General features: G+C 29.0%; 2 protein-coding genes across 3 annotated transcripts; one reads left to right on the forward strand and one right to left on the reverse strand.

Annotated features, from left to right (window-relative positions):
- Positions 1 to 1660: 1660 nt before the first annotated feature.
- On the forward strand, positions 1661 to 6716 carry LOC107446946 (uncharacterized). Of its 2 annotated transcripts, none has more exons than XM_016061731.5 (2): positions 1661 to 1793; positions 5264 to 6716. In XM_016061731.5, exon 2 carries the CDS (start codon positions 5270 to 5272, stop codon positions 6317 to 6319), a length of 1050 nt encoding a protein of 349 aa, XP_015917217.3. In that variant the 5' UTR covers positions 1661 to 1793; positions 5264 to 5269; the 3' UTR covers positions 6320 to 6716. The 2 variants fall into 2 exon arrangements, with proteins under 2 accessions (XP_015917217.3, XP_071041021.2); XM_071184920.2 differs by having other exon boundaries at positions 1695 to 1788.
- A 1425-nt stretch (positions 6717 to 8141) lies between these two features.
- On the reverse strand, positions 8142 to 15242 carry LOC107451878 (uncharacterized). The gene is made up of 3 exons (XM_016068111.5): positions 14872 to 15242; positions 11661 to 13520; positions 8142 to 8408 (listed from the first exon to the last, which is right to left on the reverse strand). Exons 1-2 carry the CDS (start codon positions 15051 to 15053, stop codon positions 12902 to 12904), a joined length of 801 nt encoding a protein of 266 aa, XP_015923597.2. The 5' UTR covers positions 15054 to 15242; the 3' UTR covers positions 8142 to 8408; positions 11661 to 12901.
- Between the last annotated feature and the right edge of the window lie 5536 nt (positions 15243 to 20778).

Raw genomic sequence — 20778 nt, forward strand, 5'->3', positions numbered from 1 at the left:
ATGAAATTTATTTTTACCAGTTTTTACTCCGGTGAGCTGCCAAGATGAGACAATCTAGCGTGACCCACCGGTGGGTCACCCCGGCGTGAACGCGTTAATGTTATTTTCATACGCGTTAATGTTATTTCTATTCAGGTCATATGCTAACTCTGAGCATAACTTTTCATTATTTTTTAAATTTTATGTCTTGTGTTTGTCTTTCCATATTCGTTTGTTCCAAGTGACGTTTTCATCCCCTCGATTGTTACCATTAGAGCCCCTGAATTAGACAGGCCGACTTATCATTTATTGTTGGAACAAAGAGCTAACATAGGCACAGCGAATAAATATTTTCAAGTGGTAGTTTATTAATTGTAATTCTTGGTTTAATAAGTTCGATTTAGTAGATTTTAAGCCACCACTATTTCCAAACAATGCGTGGGCTTATATAATTCACCACTTTGTATTTATTACATGCTTTACATTTTTAAAAGCAAGCAAATATTGTCAACTATTTGCAAAATTTACTTTGTAGTTATTTACCGTTTTTTAAATGATTTTGGAGTGTCCAGAGCAGTTGGCATCTCTGTAATAATATAACTAATACTAAAATAACGTTAACTTGTGAACTTGTTTGCTCCAATATTGCTTGATAGGTCAGCTCTGATAGTATAGGAGCCTTAGTTACCATATCAGATGAATCGGTGGAAACCACTATGCAGGTACCGAACATTAACCGGTCAGCTCCCAGCGTCATATATTTAGGACAGTTCCTTTTTTCAAAGACATTCATAGTGGTGGGAAACTTTTTTCAGGATTTTCATTTATCTGGGTGAATTAAAAGATTCATACATACCACAATGATTTAGTTATTTCTGATTAATTCTAGAATTATAAGGAGCTAGTACTTTTATATCTATCAAAGACTTCTTGAATGCTCTAACAGTAGAAAAAAACAACTAATTTCGATGATATATTATTCCACTTTTTCCATAAAACCACCTTTTGTATCATTACAATTTATAAATTTGGGACAGTACGGGTTAACCTGTTAGCGCCCAACGTCATATTTATAGGACAGTTTCCTTTTTCAAAAACATATATTGAGGTAGGACAATTGTTTCAATTTTGTCTAGGAGAATTAAAAGTTTCCCTTCCACCATAATTTATTAGTGATTTAAGTTTCTATCACTGGATGTATAACTATAAGGTGCAGGGACATTTCGAACTGAAATGGTAACAAACAGTTGATATTAGCCATTTAAATGAATAACATATTATACCACTTTTTTCATAAGGCCATTTTTTGCACCACTTTAATATAAAAAGTCGGGATAAAACGGTTTAAGACAAAATCAAATATCCAGTTGTTAATAAAAAAGTAAATTAAGGCATAGCATTTTCGTATTAAAACACTTTTTTTAAAAAATCAAGCACAAAAAACTGTTTTCTAAATCAAAGAATTTTAGAATAATATTATTCCCATATAACTTTTAACTTATCCTAATTTTGAAAAATTTAAGGGCATTAGCCGTAGTTTTCGATTTCGAAGCACAAAGTTAGAAACAGATGATGATTTTATCACTTGTTTTATCATCAAAAGTTTCGTTTTATAAAAATATTGATGAACTGAAACAATGTTTTATCTCTATGCTATGCATTATCTCCCACATATTAATCAGATTTCATATTTTTGAGGTTAAAAAGTATAAATATTACTTTGTTTATAAATTATTTCAGAGTGAGAGCAAAAGGCAAAGAAAAAACTGAAATTTTAACAGGATTTAATTGATTGAAAATTACATTCAAGTACGGTAAGTAATATCTTTTTTATACATTTACATAATTATAATTTTATGATTTAAATATTATTCTTAAAAATATTTTTACATTTTGTGAGAGTATTCTATTTAAATGCTGATAATAAATTCTTTTGTTATGTTAATTAACAAACTCAAATTTAATGCCTTATTTTTATTTATTTGTTTAAAAAAAAAGATTTGATATAATTTGAGAATTTATACGTTTTGAGTTGAGAATTTATACGTTACGAGAAAAACTGATACCCAGATTTTAACAGGATTTATTTACTTTCCAGTACTGTAAAAGCAACGTTTTTTATTCATTATGATAATAATGGAATAAGGATTTTAATATTATTCTTACAAATTATTTTTAAGTTCATGAGAACATTATATCTTAATGCTGAAATGGAATTTTTTTCTTCTTCCTTGTTACATTAATTGATCAATGCGAATTCCCTGCTTTAATTTGAAAAAAAAAAGATAGATTTGATATAGTTTGAGAACTAATACGTTTCGAGATATTTTAATTGAATTAATGTATATATTTCTTTAGTTGGGCTATAGATATAGCGCAAATAAAAACATTCATCAGAGAAGAAATTTTAGCAATGATTTGAAACAGATTGCTAATGTTTTACGATGTAATTGATAGTTTTACAGCTTTATCAGCCCTTATTTCAGTAATAAAACATTACTCATAGATGTTTTAAGTACAGCTTTATGTTCTTTTATAAATTTTCTGTCTAACAATTTAGAAAAAATTTCAAAATATTGATGCAATTTCCAAAACACTGATGCAACTTTCAATGTAAGTTAAAACAACGTTTAAGAGCACAAAAAATATATAATATATATTTTTTGTGCTATATAATAATTTAATAATATATATAATTTATATATTTTTTGTGCTCTCAAACGTTGTTTTACCTTACTTTGTATTTCAGCACAAAGGTCGCCCTTATGTGTATTTTGCAACTTTCAATGTTTTTATAGAAATAGGAACTATTTTGTACACAATATTTCGTTACTCAAATATAAAATACCGTTGAAAAATGTTTGAAAAAAATTATACTGCAATAAATAAAAGTGTTTATGATGAATGATGAATTCTGCCTTATTTACACATATGAAAATAAAATATTCGAAAAAAAAACTATGTAAAATCAATTAATATAAAATATTGTAACACCTTTATGTTTAAAAAGAATCAAAATATTTGAATAAATAAAGAAATAAGAATACTAAAAAATCTGTAAATGAATACAAAATGCTTTAACGTGACAATCTTTATTAGTCTACTTGTAGCATTCCGGATTCCGGAATTTTTCTTATCTCAGGAATTTTTTTAAATTTCTGGAATTTATCTTATCTCGTTTAATAAGGCTATTTTACCATTGTTATAAAAATGATATTTTTAGACTGTTGTAACAGCAAGCAAGCAGAATAAAAAATGGAACTAACTTTTATCTAATAAATACATTTTTAAGCAAATATTCGTTACAATAACGTTCGGCCACATAAATGTTAATTTATATGTAAAACTGAACTACACGCTGTGTAAAACTCTATTTTAAGGAAGGAAAAAAACCAACTACATTTGAAATCTATATTAATGTTTATTTAATTAAGTTATAAAAAAAATGGATATTGGTTTTAATTTCATAGAGTAATTTGACAGATCAAGATTAAATGTGAATTGAAAACTTAGCGGTGAATTGAAAACTTAGCTCTAGATTAGCGGTCGAGAATGGTCGATTATTATATAGGAATTGAGTCACTAAAATTGGTAATAACACTGGTCACGTGGAAAATAAAATAATAAAATAAAAAATTAAGAGAAAATTAAACTAAGAAAATACACGCGTTATCTATAAGAATATGCCAATAGTATCTCCATAGCCATGTGCCTGCAGTAGCCTCATGGAGTCATTTGTTCATATAGGTTTACTATTAATTAATCAGGAAATGCAATCAAAAATCTCTTTTAAAATATATAATGATGAATAATATCATATCTACCATTATTTTAAGCAACGAATAAAATAGTTTAAAATAGCAATCAAAATTCAAACTAAAAACCTTGCTTTTTATTATTAAATGAACCTTTTTTTTACATATATTTCTAGCAGCAGCACTTGATGTATATCATTCGCTGGAGTGTAAAAATCCTCCGTACAGACCCATAAGAAAGATAACAACAAATTAAAAAAAATTAAAAACATTTAAACATATTAATGCATATCAAATAAACTATTAATATGCAGGTTTAAATACAGAAGTTATAAACAGGTTAACCGGTTAACGCCCAGCGTCATATATTTAGGACAGTTCCTATTTTTAAAGACATTCATTGTGGTGGGAAACTTTTTCAGTATTTTCATTTATCTGGGTGAATTAAAGGATTCTCAGATACCACAATGATTTAGTTATTTCTGATTAGATCTAGAATTCGAATGAACAAGTACTTTTTGATCTATCAAAGACTTTTTGAATGCCTTAACAGTAGAAAAACCAATTAATTTCGATAATATATTATACCACTTTTTCCATGAAACTACTTTTTGTATCATTTCAATTTATAAATTCAGGACAAAATGGGTTAATACGATTAACAGTATGCAGAATATAAACATGTTAAATTTTTAAGATCCAATATTTTTTTTAAAATTTGTTTATTTAAAAAAATTCTGTTCTAGTTCACTACCACTGAAAAAAGTAATTCATAGTCAAAGAGTATGAGTACTTACTTTTGTGTTAACCTATTTTTAATTGTATAGAGTACGTTATTATAAGGGTTGCATGGGTGATTTAACATGCAAAATGTAGTCGATAATAAAATTAAAAAATTTTTTAAAAAAAAATTTAAATTTTTCTAGCATATTTTTTTCTCTAGTTTACTACTAAAATTGAATGCTAAGAAAGCTTTTGCTTTGAACATGAATGATTTGAAATGTAAGTCATAGTGGTAGTTGTGATTGAAAAATTAAAAAGATGAAAAAATATATAAAAAGGAATTGAATTTTTATCACTTTTTACAATGTTAGTCGGCTGTGTCTCTTACGTCTCTTTAGTCCCTATAATCTCTTATCTTGTCTACTAGTGGTTACTTTCCAGTTTTTCTTTCGTAACCACTACAGGAATCCCCATTAGCCATTAAGAGGTTCATTGACTAATATTTTCCTGTTGTGGTCGTCGTTTGCGACCACTCAAGCAACAATTACTATATTTGGCTCACACTTGAAGCTTAACGAATATGTTTTTATGAATATTTAGGAATTCTGTCAAACTGAAAGACATGAATGCAATTAATATACAAAATCAAACCAATTAGTTTCTAATTAATATTTATTTCTAATTAATTATTACTTTCAGAAGAAAAAACTTTATAGCATTTCTACAATTTTAATTTGTCATTAAAACATATTTTATTCATTGAATTTATTAATTTTTTACTAAGTTTTATCATTTTCAAATTGCAGGTTGATATGGAAACATCCGGCGAAACATCGTCTAAAGAAAATGGCGCCTTAAATACAAAAAGAGGTTCGGTTCCCGACTCAACGATTGGAAGTGTCTTAGAAACTGAAGTTTTAACCTCGGATTCAGAGAGCAGTGACTTTGATCGGGAATATACATGCGATGTTTGCGATAAAAACTTTTCTGGTCTCAAGTCACTTAAGCAGCATGAAAAAAGTGGGAAACATTTGAAAGCGTTGCGGAAGGAAAAGCTAAAGAAAGACCTAGAGGAGGATGAGAATGAGGATTCAGCCGATGAAGATTTCAGCTTAGATCGGAACCAGATCTACAAGGAATGTGAAATTTGCAGCAAAGAATTTAACGGACCGGAGTCTTACCGCCTTCACATACGAAGTAAGCGTCACAAACGAAAAGTGGCAAGCAGCAAGATATTGGAAAAGACAAAAGAGGGTGGGAAAGTTAATGTAGACAAGCTTAAACAGATTATAAAAATGAACTCAAGCGCCCAAGCAGCAAGTGATGAATCTGATTCATCAGAAGCTGATGATGATACTACTGCAGATATTATTGAATGCGAAGACTGCGACAAAGTATTCAGCGGCTTAGAACCATTTCGGGATCACATGTCCAGCAAAACACACAAAAAGACAGTCAAGCAGAGGAAGATGATACAGAAGTTGGCTTCTTTCGATCCTGAAAACGCAATAGAAATCGTAGATGGGGATTTAAGATGCAAACTTTGTCGTACGAGCTTTACTGGACCAGAAAATGCCTTAGCTCACTTAAAAAGCAAAGGTCATTCAGAATGGTTAGAATTTAAAAGATGGAAAAAAGAACGAAAGAATTCGGAGAGGCAAGAATCCGAATTAGTCCCTGAAGCCAGTTCTTCGGCAAAACCAACTGGGAACAGTTCCTCGGGGAGTAGTAAGAAGACGTTTGAAATTACTGACGGTAATGAAACAACAGAACTCGAAACAGCTAAAGGAAACGAAGAAAATAAAAACTTAGCTGCAGAAGCACGAATATCTTACAAAAAATATAAGGAAAGTAGTATTTAATAAGTCAGAATCAATCGAATAATGCAAACAATGCATTCAGTTGTGTAATAACAAATAGCATAGGGAAGATGGGTGCTTTCACATACGAACTGTATCTTTGTAATATTAACTCAAATTCATTTTCTCAAGGTATGCTATTGTTTTTGTTTTTTTACATCAACAGTTTTATTAAAAGAACATAAAATGTGTGTAAAATTTTGAACTTATAATGAATTTTTATTAAATTATAACAATGTTCTTCTCAAGAAAATTATGAAACACGTTAAAAATTTTCATGCTTAAATTTAATAACATTCAAAAATACACTAGATGTGCTAAATTTTAGATTATAAATGTGATCAAGTTTGTATTTTTTTTCAAATTTCTAAATAAAATATATTCTGAATAATTTTTAAAATAATTGAGTGATTTTTAAATTAATGAAAAAAGTTTTAAAGTTTAAACTCTTCAGACCGAAGGTATCCATTAGGGTACCTCACCAAATACAAAGTACCCATATCATTGAAAACTTTAAAGAGTGGAGACTAATTTTTCTCAAGGGTGCTTAAATTTTCATTCAATTAATTTTAAATTATTTTTATTAAACAAGTTTGAAGTTTTCACAACATGATGAACATTTGGAAACCTTTACCTCACTGCAGTTCGAGTTTGACAGATTGCAACAATTTCTCGCCGGGACCAAATAGCGTACGAGAAATAATTCTATTATACAGGGGGATTCAATATTGTAATTACAAACTTAGAAGGGATTAAACCCATGTTCGTAAATGTCACCGTACCGCGACTAAATGTGCCGGGCTGAGAAAAAATGACACTTTATATCTTTCAAGGACTGTAAGAACCAATTTTCTTCCAGTCCTTTGTTACAGTTCTAGATTGTCTTAATGATAATTTTTCCCTGTTCTCGATAATAATTGTACGTAGTAATAGTCATCGAAAATTACATTAAAGGAAGCCTAGAAGGTTTACGTAGTTTAACGATTTGGTGTCTGACTTTTCGCACTCCCCGAATTACTAATTTAATATGAAATAGTTGCTTCTGAGCTTTGGAATGAAATTTTTGACTATAATTATTTGCACAAAACTATCCCTTTGCACTCCGATGCTGCCATATAATCACTCTAAAATCAAGAATTTTTATAGCTTAACAACAAGTAACCACTTTATGTAAATAAATTTAAAATTCATGTTAAATACAGTATTATGCAAATCTTGAATGATTTAGTACTTATATTTGTCCATACAGCATTCTAAAGTACTCGGAGTACTAAGAGTTAACATTGAATTAATGAAAGTGCTGTTGCAAAGGCGTATGAACAGCTATTACGAATTTGGGAAACCCCCTTAGCGGCATATGATGACAGTATTGATCATGTGTTGCTACGCAATTCTCAACATAATAACGATGTCCCTTCCTCCCCTCCAAGTTTGTAATCACTGTACTGAATCACCAAATAGAACTTGTTAGAATACTTTATTAAACTATAGTGCATTATTGATTTTTTACAGAGGTAGCTCTCCTTGAAAAGTTAACTGTAATGCTAATTGTTATCAGGATGCAAAATCTGATAAAGTATTCCTGACAAGCAAACAATTATGCTTTTAAAAGTTTATTTTCTAAAAATTAAAATTTATGATTCAACACGTGGAATACCATGGGGGTCACCGGTGACCGGTACTGAGTTTGTTCGTAGCGCAACCCAGGAGGTCACCGGTAACCGGCGAAACCAAGAATATTAGAAACACATAATTTAAGTAAATTTTTAATTTTTTTAATATTATTATCGTTACTAAAATGGTTTGAAGAAATTAATGCAATATAGATCATACAAAAATAGTTTTATTTATATACAGAGAGCGATGCCAACTTGCTCCTGACAGTGAATAAATATTTTCAAGTGGTGGTTTATTAATTGTGATTCTTGGTTTAATAAATTCAATTTAATAGATTTTTATCCACCACTATTTCTAAACAATTCATATGTTTATATAATTCACCACCTTTTCAGATATGGTATGCTAAACCTCCTATAAAACTAGCAAAATCTGTTTGATATTCGTAAATTTAGTATATATACAGAGCATGGAGCTAGGAGTAAGTGGAGAAGACACTCCCATTAGCCCACTCCTTTCAAGGTGAAGCAACCGCGAGAGTTTTCCGCCATCTTACTTGCTGCGTCGTTGTGCGCTCATACATCTTTCTATTTCTAGTTAATCCATGCTTTTAAACGAAGCTTGGAGGGCGGTTTTGAAGGGTTCTTAATTTGATTTAAAGTGTCGAATTTAGTCTTTTAAGTTAAATAAGAGATCCATCCATCCAAGCTTTCTCCATTTTTTATTTAGCCGTTAGAATTTTCGTATTTCTAACTTTTAGAAAAAACATTTCAACTTGAGAGAATTTTTGAAACAAATGGAATTCTTGGTAAAGTTAATATTAGGTCAAGTGCATTTAACAATCACTATGCACTTTTCAAAACAATTTCAAGAAGATAAAAAAGTTTATTATCTAGAAATTTAAAATTTATATTACTCTGATAGTTTTAATTCATAGGTCCATAAAGTCAGGTAACTAATTATTTTAAGAAAAGACAGGAATACCACAATATTTCTTTATTTTATTTAAACGACTTAAAACTCCTCATGCACCACAAAGTATAGCATGAGGCTTACAGTTGTAAGTAGAAAATACCACAATATTGAAAGATGTTTATTGTTAAAGAATGATTTCAAAAAGTGAAACACATAAATTTATACAAATTTCTCTTGCTAAAAATAAATCCTTACATATGAAGATTTATACTTTGATAGTTTTATGAATACTTAAATAGGACATTTTTAATTGCATACAAAGTAAATCAATTTAAAGAAAAATATGTCAAAATGCTTATTAACCCCTTGGGGACGGGTGATTCAGAAAAGCATTCGTACAAAATTAGAATCAAGTTGCAATTAAATAAAAAACGGTAACTTAAATGTAGTCGTTACTAATTTGACAGACTTACTTTGCTTTTATTTTAATTATTGTTAGTTTAATCATAAATATAATCAATGTTAATTCAAAGTATAACTAAATAGTTTTATTTTGAACAAAGTAATGGTGAATTAAATAAATCAAAAAATTATAACTCCGCCCACAAATTAAATTCCTAAAGAAATACTTTGATTACCAGTTTTATCTTCTTGCCCTGATTGATACGGTTTTTTGCTGTCATATATTTGTGACAGTCGGCGCGAAAGGGTTAAGAAAAAGGAAAAATATGTTACAGATTAATAAAATATTATCACAGTATTCTAGTGATTATTTAAAAAAAAAATTCTTAAACCAGAGCAAAGGCACATTGAAAAATCTAGAAACAGATCCTTAAATATATACATATATTTTGTTTATAAATTGAATATAGCTGTTTTCAAAATTATTAAATTTGAAAGAAAAAAAATTAGCTTAGGGATTAGAAAATTCTATGCATTAAAAAAACAATAATAATATATATATACATTGAGAGAGAAACATGTTCAATGCTTTCAATGAAGCTATGTACATTTAATGTATACAACAAAAAGCAACTAACAATTTTCTTAGAGGGGTGCATTGAATTTTATAAATCCAGAAAAAGATTCTTAAATGTAGAAAAAAACACATTTAATGTTTTCAATGAAGGTATACAACAAAAACATTTAGAAAAAAAAAATACTTTAACTTGGAGAGTTTTTAAAACAAAAGTAGATCTATTTCATTTTACAATCGCTATGTATTTATCAATACAACTTAAAAAATATAATTAAATTTATTAAGAATTGTAAAATTTCAACCACCCTGAGAGTTTTATAAGTTCAAACTTACTAATTATTATACTAGTAAAGGTAGATAAACTTATTACGTTAAGAAAAATTAGAATTTAAAGAACAAGCTCTGAGCGGTTATGAATATGTCACATCCATAGAGCTAACTCATAGCTCAATATAGAAAATAAAATTGAATACCACAATATTGAAAGATGTTTCTTGTTAAAAAAAGAATTTCAGAAAGTGCAATACATAATTTATGTTCATTTCTCTTGCTAAAAATTAGTCTATACAAATCCATATTAATATACCTAAATAATTTATACTATGAAAATTTTATGAATACTTAAAATATGACATTTTTAATAGCTTACTAAGTAAATTAGTTTAAAAATTTTTTATCAAAATATTTCTTAAAAACAAATAGAAATTTGATTGAGAAAATATTATCACAGTATTCTAGTGACTAACTCAAAATATCTTAGCCCTGAGAGCAATAAACAATTTCTTTAAAAAGGTTTAACTTCACAAATCCTTATGTATATATATATATATATATATATATATATTATACCCTATAAATAGGAAATTGATCATTGCTAAATTTAAAATAAATCACTTTGATTTAAAAAAGGACTTTGTTTAGGGATTAGAAAACCCTACGCCTTAATAAAAATTATTATTATTTTTTTAGGGGAAGTACATTAAATGAAGGTATAGAACAGAAACTATCAATACCGTAACATTAAGCAAAAACTACATCACTATAAAGCTTAGAATAAATGTATATGTAATCATGGAGTACTTTATTATTATCTAATATTACATGCAATCACTTGTATATAATATTAGATTTTTAATAAATTTAAATTTTTTTTATCTATTTCATATTTGGAATGCAATGGGATACTTTCTGGTTTTAAAAAATATCAATTTTCAGATGAATAACTTCGACAGAAATAAATAAAACTACAGCAGAAATTTTTATAAAGTAACATAAAACCTTAAGATGCAAGAAGTCATAATTAAAATAATATGATTAAAATAATAAGAAGTCCAAGAAAAAATAATAAGACAAAGTAAGACTACTCGAATAACGAATAAAATAAAAATGATAATAACTGTCCGAACATACGACAATTCAAGCATAAACGAGCTACAACTGCCAATGTTTTGAAGTAAGTAAGATGGCCGACGGTAAATTTCGCGGTTAACATTGCCGAGCTTTCGGCTTCACGAATTTCTGCTAGTGTCTCCTCCATCTACTCCTAGCTCCATGATACAGAGATGCCAACTGCTCCGGGCACGCCAAAATAATTAAAATAACTACAAAGTAAATTTTGCAAATATTTGACTATTTTTACTGACTTTTTAAGAGGTTTAGCATGATATATATCTTAATAGTGGTGAATAATATAAGCCTACGAATTATTTAGAAATAGTGGTGGATAAAAATCTACTAAATGGAACTTATTAAACCAAGAATCCCAATTGATGAACTACCACTTCAAAATATATCTTTGTTGTCCGGAGCAAGTTGGCATCTCTGTATATATACACACAATTATAAATAGAAAATAAAATGAAATAAATGGGAAAAGGTAAAGATTCTCTTCAAGACACATTTCTTTACTTGGTGATATTTCAAAATAAAAAAGGTTTATTCTGAGATAAAAAAAAATATTTTTTCTAATTTATCTATGTATATCATTAGAAAATAAAAATGCAATTGAAAATGACTCTGAGATGAAAGAAAAAAACATCTACTGCTCTTCAAATAAGCCTTTTCCTGGTGGTAACAAATTAACTATTAAATATATACATTGTAGGAAAAAACCTAATTTACTTTTTTCTAACATGATTAACCCATAACCTATCAACATGTTTCAACCGGGTCCTTATTATGTATATTAAAATTGCTTAAATGTAGTGGTAGTTAAAAATATATCAAATAAATTTTTTTAAAATTAGAAATCAAGTATGAATAATAATTTGATAGAATCGTCAGATATGTAACTGGGTTGCTGAAACACTTGTGGTTTTTTCACCATTTATCTTGTGGTGGAAATTATTGGGGGTAATAGAAGGAGGATGGGGTAGGATTTTCACCCTGTGATTACCAGTTCTTTTTATATTTATATATAATTGCATTTTTATATAGTGGTGTTAAAATTTTATTTATTAAACTTTGACTAAAAAATATGAAGTAATGAGTAAGTCCTAATGACCTATAAATTTTTAAATAATAGTTAAAAAAATTTTTTTGTAAAAAAGCATAAAAGTTGAAAGCTATGGTGATAGATATATATAGTACCAGAGATGTCAACTTGCTCCTGACAGCAAATAAATATTTTCGAGTGGTAGTTTATTAATGTGTTAATCTTGGTCTAATAAGTTCAATTTATTACGTTTCTATCCACCACTATTTGTAAATAACTCCAAGGCTTATATAATTCGACACTTTTGAACGTATGAGTCATGCGACACCATTTAAAAAGTAAACAGAACTAGTGAAATATTTGAAAATTTTAGTATGTAGTTGTTTACCGTTTTTTAAATTATTATGGCACGTCCGGAGCAGTTGGCATCTATGTAGTACATTCAATTTCACTCATCTTTACAAAAAGTTAAATCACATTTTTATTTGCAATTTCACTTATTTATCTAGTAATTTCTGAATAAATTTTGGAATAGAAGGGACAATTTAAATTGGCGCTTCTTTTGCTTAGTTGATTTGCATAGAGAACACTTATGATTTATCGGTTCCCAAAGTGGGATTCGGTATTTTTATAACTTTACTTATTCACTAGGCAATTCATAAATTACTTCTGGTATGGAAGCCACAATCCGTGTTGGCGCACCACTTGCCTTGCCGATTTTCATTGGAAACACGTACAGCATTGATCCATAAATTGGAATTTTGTCGACATTGGCTACATTTTCCAAAACAAAAATTCCATTTCCTAGCACAGTGACATGAGATAGAAACTCGCTAGTGGTTGAACCTTTGTCCAGAGACAGCGTATCTGTACCGATCCCTTTAATGCTACGGTTTTCAACCAACCACTGACACGCAACTGGAGAAAATCCAGGAAAATGAAGGTCCGTGGCACCATTTTCTTCATTACCATAGTACGCAGGCCGATCGTTCCATTTTTGCCCCCAACCTGAATTGAGCAATAGAATTGTACCATTCAGGTTTTGTCCCGTAGCAGATTCCCACAAAAGAAGGTCCTCGACGGTAACTTCCGCATCTGAATCTAGAGCTGATTTGGATATTATGTCTATAACAGCAGCTGGACCGAAGAATTGTGTAGGTGGAATATCATTTATGTTTGCTCCTCCTTTGATGAAATGGGAAGGAGCGTCCATGTGAGTGCCGATGTGTGTACCAGATGAATATTCTTCCATCTGCAACCTGAAACGTTGCGATTAGTTTTTAATATATTGAATGGAACATTTTTATGCATAAATGAAATATTATAAAATACCAGTTAATTAAATATGTCGAAGATTTGAAAAAACAAGATAAAAAGTTAGTTTAATTCATAAAAAAATTAAATTATAGTTACGAAGTTCTTCAAAAATGGTGCTACATAGTTGAAAGGAACTTTGACAGAGCCTCCAACTTGCTTCGTTTTGTACGAAAAAATATTTTATTGACGAAATTGAAGTTGTTTTTAGTTTAGAATTTTTATTATGAATAAATTTTCCACCTCAACCACAAAAAAATCAAACATTTAAAGTGTCATATGATCACGTATCAACCTTACTGCGGTTATTTCGTAGTAACACTTTTAAAGAGTTGGCTTAATTTCCTTATTCTACAAGCTTTACATTTTAATTGTTTCCCAATTTATTATAACTTTTGCAGAAAGCAAAGCTATTGACATCCCTTCTTTAATTTGTTTTTCAAAAATCAAACGATTTACATGTATAAAACTAAGAACAAATGTAATAGAAGTTTGTACAAAACTTTCCACTGCTGCCAGAAATGCAGTAGAAGACATTGTTTCATAGTTTTTTTCCTTAGTCAACACAGTTATCTGTTGATGAATGGTGTAACTATTTGGGAAACTTACATCCTTAAACAATTGAAACGCGTTTCTTTGATTCGATTTCTTCAATCTTCGAAAAAATTTTCAAACTGAATTGCATAAAAATAAACACATCGCAAGAAATTTAGAAAAAAAATCCTCACAAGTTTTATTTGGATGTATGCAGAATATGTTGTTATGTTAATAAAAATATAATTACTAAATCCTAATTAACCGATTTTACAAGAAACATATTTAAAACATTTTTATTCCTTATATAAAAACATCAACGTATAAGTGATCATACAGTATTTTTATAACTCCTTAAATTTAAAGAAACACATTTTTAGAGGTTTATGGCATGTTTGAACTTTCGCAGATAGAAATTCATAATAGTTTTAAAACAAATGAAGCGAATATGAAAATAGTATACGCACTTTTATGAACAAAACGCAAATTAATAAACAATTTTGAAAAAAATTTTTATTGAACAATGTGAGAAGTTAGCATTTGCGATAATTTTTTATGTTCAAATTACTTTCTTTAAATAAACTCCGATTTAATTTCCACATTAACACTAAATTTCAATTCTGTGAAAAGTTTTGGGAAAAGTTGTTTATTAGAACTGATATAAAACTAGCAAAATTTTTTTATTATTGAGTTGAGTTGCAATGATTGTAAAGAAGTCAACAAAATGATAAAATTTTAATGAATTTAGTTTATAGTACTCACCAAAGACCACCAATCATTTCTGATGTTCCATTATGCAAATCATCAATTTTAAATTCTTTCATGCCAGGATAACCGGAAGTGTTATCTTTGAAAACATGTGTCATATCTACTAATCGTCTGGATAAAGGCATGGCATTTGATAAGGTGACAATTACACAAATTACAAATATTTCCAGACCCATTTTCGAACTTAAATATGTTCGATTTTTAGTGAGAACTGAAATATTCTTGGTTTAACAAACATTCAACATTTCCTTAGAATGCAAGAAAAAATTTCTAATCGTCAGTCAGTAGCAAATAAAAATAAAAATAAAAAAATTCTGTTTAGAAAAATCTCTCAAAGATCTCTCCTGATAATTTCCTTGAAGTGTGATAAAAGTTGTTGATTAGTTTCGAATGTGAACTGATCTTTCAGATATCATCAACTACTAATTCACAGTTTACAGCAATGATTAACAATATCACAGTTATAAATGACAAGAGAACAGAACAAAAAAAACGAGGTGTGCATGATATATGTATACAGCTTTTGAAGCATCAGTCGATTATCATAAACACAAACAACGTGTTATATAGCCGTTTTTAGAAAAGTTGCTAAAAAATAAATATTGAAAATACAGAAACTATTTTTTTTTTCTTCAAAAAATAGGTCAAAATACAAAAAATGTGTACCGCTAGTGTAACACAAAAAATTCCAATGCTTTAGATTACACTCAGGAATAAATTTTATGTTGCAATTATAAGTACTTATAATGAGTCACAAAATTATAAAGAAGTTTCCGTTTACACTGTGAAATAAATGTTTTATTTTCATTTATACAAGTACTTATAACGTGTCATAAAATTATTACGACATTTCAGATTACACTGGGAAATAAATTTTTTTAATGTGTTTATACAAGTTTCACAAGGTTAAAGAATTTACAAAAGTGTCTCTAAAAATTTACAAATTTTCAGATTACAATAGGGAATAAACTTTTTTTGTGTTTATACAAGTACTTATAAGGTGTAATAAAGTTATTAAGAAGTTTCAGATTTAACTGGGAAATAATTCTTAAATACTTACTTTTCCCTAATTCGGGTACGGAGATTTCAAATTTGAATTTAGTTTTATTTGGAACGCAACAAATCTACTTTTTTTAAAAAAATGATCTTTTTAGTTTAGTTTATTTTTTTGTCTGAATGTACACATTTATAAAAGAACATATGCACTTGTTTACTCAACTCAGTATTGCAGAAAAATAGAGACACGTAGGATTCACTCGAGTAAATTTTAAAAAATGTTGATTCTGACAATATTTTTCAATTTCATAAAAAAAACTGTAGCTTATAGACAGAAACAGATTGCAGTTTTAAAATCTGCAACGCGGAAATATTCGTTCAAAATTAATTCTCATGCAGCTGAAAACATAAAAAGAAATGTGGTCTCTCGATGAATCTTCAAAATTCTTTTTATGACTTTAATATGCTAAGTAACTGATATGATGAGTTCATTTACGCCTCACAATGGTCTATTGGCGACGGTCTGGGAAACATCCCTGAGGATGATCCGAAGACATGCCATCACAATTTTGATCCTTTGCAGAAGGGATGGCACCTCCGCCTCGGTAGCCGGACTACCTGCACGCGAAGTCGAGCACTTTATGGTAGAACAGTTTAACGAGGACCAATACCGCATAGCCTCTGTCCCTACGCAGACTGATCCAAGTGGTCACCCGCCCGCACACTGACCTCAGCCAGTGTTGCTTGACTTCAGTAATCTGCTGGTAAACGTGTTTCAACGATCAGTTCACCGCGGGACCTCAAAAGTTGGAGTGTTTAAAATAGATATTTATTAGTTGAGATAGATACAATTTTTAAATTTTTTTTATGTATTATTAAATTATTTAAATATAGTAGCTGCACAATAAAATTTTTTAAATATTAAATATTGACAGGTTTGTTTGCCAAAAATATCGTTATACCAGTCATGAATTCATAAAAATAGTTTTACGTACATTAAAGAAAACTCCACAAAAGTTAAAATTTGTGTTGCTTCCCTTCTTGCTAATACTCTATAGATCATTTATTCACAACATAATCATAACATTTTATAGAACGAAAACTCAATAACTAGTTCAAAAGTTATTAACCCGTTTTGTCCCGAATTTATATATTAAAATGATACAAAAAGAGGTTTTATGGAAAAAGTGGTATAATATATTATATTATCGAAATTAATTGGTTTTTCTACTGTTAGGGCAATCAAAAAGTCTTTGATAGATCCTAGTCCTAGTGCTTAAATTTCACTGGGCACCTGGGCCGTGAAGCGGCCCCTATCCCATTCATCTGGAATTTTTGAACAGTTTTGGTTGAGCAATGAGGTAAGCAGGCAATGGAGTTGCTTTTATGAATGTTTCAAGCTCTTTGCTTGAATAACTAAAAAGGAATCAAAAATAAATTGAGCAGCTTGCTCTAAACTGTGTTACTTTGATAGATCAGAAAGTACTTGCGCCTTATAACTGTAGATCTAATCAGAAATAACTAAATCATAGTGGTATCTGAGAATCTTTTAATTCACCCAGATAAGTGAAAATGCTGAAAATTGTTTCCCACCACAATGAATGTTTTCGAAAAAAGGAACTGTCCTAAATATATGACGCTGGATGTTAACCGGTTAAGAGCATTCACTTTCATTTACTGTGCACCGTGCACATTATAAAAAAAAATTTAGCAATAAAAATGCATTATTAAAATTTTTCATTTTACTGTCTGTATTTTAATCGATGTGCATCTATCAAATATATTCTATGCTTCAAATTTCGACCATGACTCAAAATCAACACTAATAAAAGGGTACAGTTTTAATTTCTCCAATTTATTCTCTTAAAGAAGATATAGTAGAGATAAATTGCGATAGTTGCTGTTTCAGCATAATCTCATATTATTACTCTTTTGCACCGCAAATAAAAAATAGAAAAGGATTCTTGCAAAACAATTAGTAGCATAAATAAGTGTAACAATTTTCAAGCAGCGGCACCTCAAAATACAATTTCACCAGTTTCCTTTATGGTGGATCGTAGATTATTAATAAAAATGCATTTTCAAACATTTTCCGGAACATATTTTATTTTAATCGTTGCGGATCTATCAAGCATATTATTCTACTTTTCAAATTTCGACCATAACATAAAATCAACACTAATAAAAGGGTAATTTGAGTTCCTCCATTTAATTCTCTTAAAGAAGCTATAATAGAAATAAATCGGGATTAATCTCATATTATTACTCTTTTGCACCGCAAATAAAAAATAGAAAAGGATTCTTGCAAAACAATTAGTAGCATAAATAAGTGTAACAATTTTCAAGCAGCGGCACCTCAAAATACAATTTTACCAGTTTCCTTTATGGTGGATCGTAGATTATTAATAAAAATGCATTTTCAAACATTTTCCGGAACATATTTTATTTTAATCGTTGCGGATCTATCAAGCATATTATTCTACTTTTCAAATTTCGACCATAACATAAAATCAACACTAATAAAAGGGTAATTTGAGTTCCTCCATTTAATTCTCTTAAAGAAGCTATAATAGAAATAAATCGGGATTAATCTCATATTATTACTCTTTTGCACCGCAAATAAAAAATTGAAGAGGGTTCTTGCAAAACAATTAATAGTATAAATAAGTGTAACAATTTTCAACAAGAGCACCTCAAAATACAATTTTACCAGTTTCCTTTATGGTGGATCGTAGATTATCAATAAAAATGCATTTTCAAACATTTTCCAGAACATATTTTATTTTAATCGATGCGCATCTATCAAATATATTATTCTACGTTTCAAATTTCGACCGTAATACAAAATCAACACAAATAAAAGGGTAATTTGAGTTCCTCCATTTAATTCTCTTAAAGAAGTTATAATAGAGATAAATTGCGAAAGTTGCTGTTTCAGCATAATCTCATATTATAACTCTTTTGTACTCAAATGAAAAATAGAAAAGGGTTCTAACAAAACAATAAATAGTCCGGCAATTTACAATCAATCAAATAACGCAGTAAGCCGAAGTGCAGTAAAGAGGGAAAAGGTTTAGATCACTCAACCAAGAGATTATTATATAAATGTGTGCAATTGTTTGAGAAAGATTTTCAAAAGATGTTGCCTGACATAATAAATCGTCAAAAGAAAAGATCGTAATTTGAAAAATATTAATCTCTTTTTAGTTAAGTCACTCAGTGAGTTGTTTTAGCTTTCATTATGTACTATAGAAACATAATTACATTTTAAACTTAAAGAAAATAATCTTTATTTTCACTACTTTTATTCTTTGAATAATTAAAGAGTAAAAAAAAAACATGATTTAAATATAATAGCTATGATTTCATTGTGCAAAAATAGTCATAACATGAAGTCTTTACGCATTTAAGAATACTGTTGTGAAAATTAAACTTGACGTAAAAGCACTTTCGGTTAAAAGCAAAAGGTCATTTATGTGTAGATAACCTCGAAAATTTCTAGAGTTGTTTACCGGGCAGTGGTGGACTGCGCCATCACCTCCTACATCAAAAAGCCTCCACACGGTCTTTTATAAGTAGTCCGCGCAGACTATTTAAAAAGTGAACCAGTTGTGCGCATGCATATCCTCCAACTGCTACGGAATTTCCGTAGTTTCAGAAATATTCTTTTCAGACGGTAGCAAAATTAATCTCTTAATATTTAAAAAAAATTAATTTTAGCGTAACTTGTCCACTATTACTTATAAAAGTGCAGGCCATATGGCTAGATTCTTAAGTTCTGATAAAAGTTTTATGAGAGATCCATTTGCTTTAAAAATTTCTACTTTGGTTCGCTACCACTAGAAAGAATTATTTTCAAAATCCTCATAAGTTGGAGGGTATGCATGAATCCAAAACCTTTTATGAGAGTAATTGAGAGAAATTCATCATATATATATTTGAGAATTGAATCTGTAGTGGTTGACAAGTGAATAAGGCAAATCAATAATATTCATAAATAAAACAAATTTTTAGTCATATATTTGCTACCACTTTCTTATTTTAACTAGATTTTATATTAAGTGACTCGTTCGGCAAGTGATGTTTCTTCATAATAGTCTGATCGGACTACCTATGAAAAGCCGTGTGGAGGCTGATTTTTAAAAGTCAAGTACTATCTTCTCAGCCTTCTTCTACTTGGCTGAGAAATGTATCAAAATATATTATGCTAAGTTATTAAATTTGAGATATTAAAATCAGGATTAGATTTACAATTAGAATAAACTACATTTAAAAACGCGTTATTTAAGTATTAAACGAACTATTCCCAGAAAACTGCTTGAAAAACTTACTCTTTTTTTTTCTTTTATTATTTTTTCCCGCATATATTTATAGATATTTTCATTTCACGATTTTTCTCACTAATTTAGCATAGGACATTATTTATGCCATTAATTAATAGACACTTTCCTTCTGAATTTAATTTTTTTTAAAAAGAAGAGGTCTCCTCATACGGTAACTTACTACTTAGATACTTACTACTAGATAATTTGAAACTTAATACTTACTTCTTAACTTACTACTACATAATTTGAAATCTATTATAATGTAAATTTGACACTATTATTTCATAATTTTAAACTATATTTATATGTTACGCAATTCGTGCGCTATCGGAAAATTATCGTTGTTTAAAAAATTTGAATAATTGGAATTAATTCATAAAGCACTACAAATATTTTGTAGAGACAATAAAGCTGAAAGGAGATACGAACTTGTTCCACTTCGTAAAAAAAATATTTTCTAGTGGTATTTAAATTTCAGTTTTTTTTGTTTATTTTATATTGTTTATTGTTAGTTTTCCCAACACTGCACATCAAAAATTCAAAGTATTATATGAACTGCAACTTCTTTGCAGTTATAGCG

Source organism: Parasteatoda tepidariorum, chromosome 5, assembly GCF_982258835.1.
Source record: "Parasteatoda tepidariorum strain Cologne lab strain chromosome 5, Ptep-v5.0, whole genome shotgun sequence".
NCBI classification, from domain to species: Eukaryota; Metazoa; Arthropoda; class Arachnida; order Araneae; family Theridiidae; genus Parasteatoda; species Parasteatoda tepidariorum.

Coding starts and splice junctions, on each gene's coding strand:
- LOC107446946 (XM_016061731.5), top strand. CDS start 5,270: ATGGAAACATCCGGCGAAACATCGTCTAAAGAAAATGGCGCCTTAAAT.
- LOC107451878 (XM_016068111.5), bottom strand. CDS start 15,053: ATGGGTCTGGAAATATTTGTAATTTGTGTAATTGTCACCTTATCAAAT. Junction 13,521..14,871: donor GAAATGATTGGTGGTCTTTG/GTGAGTACTATA, acceptor GCAACGTTTCAG/GTTGCAGATGGAAGAATATT.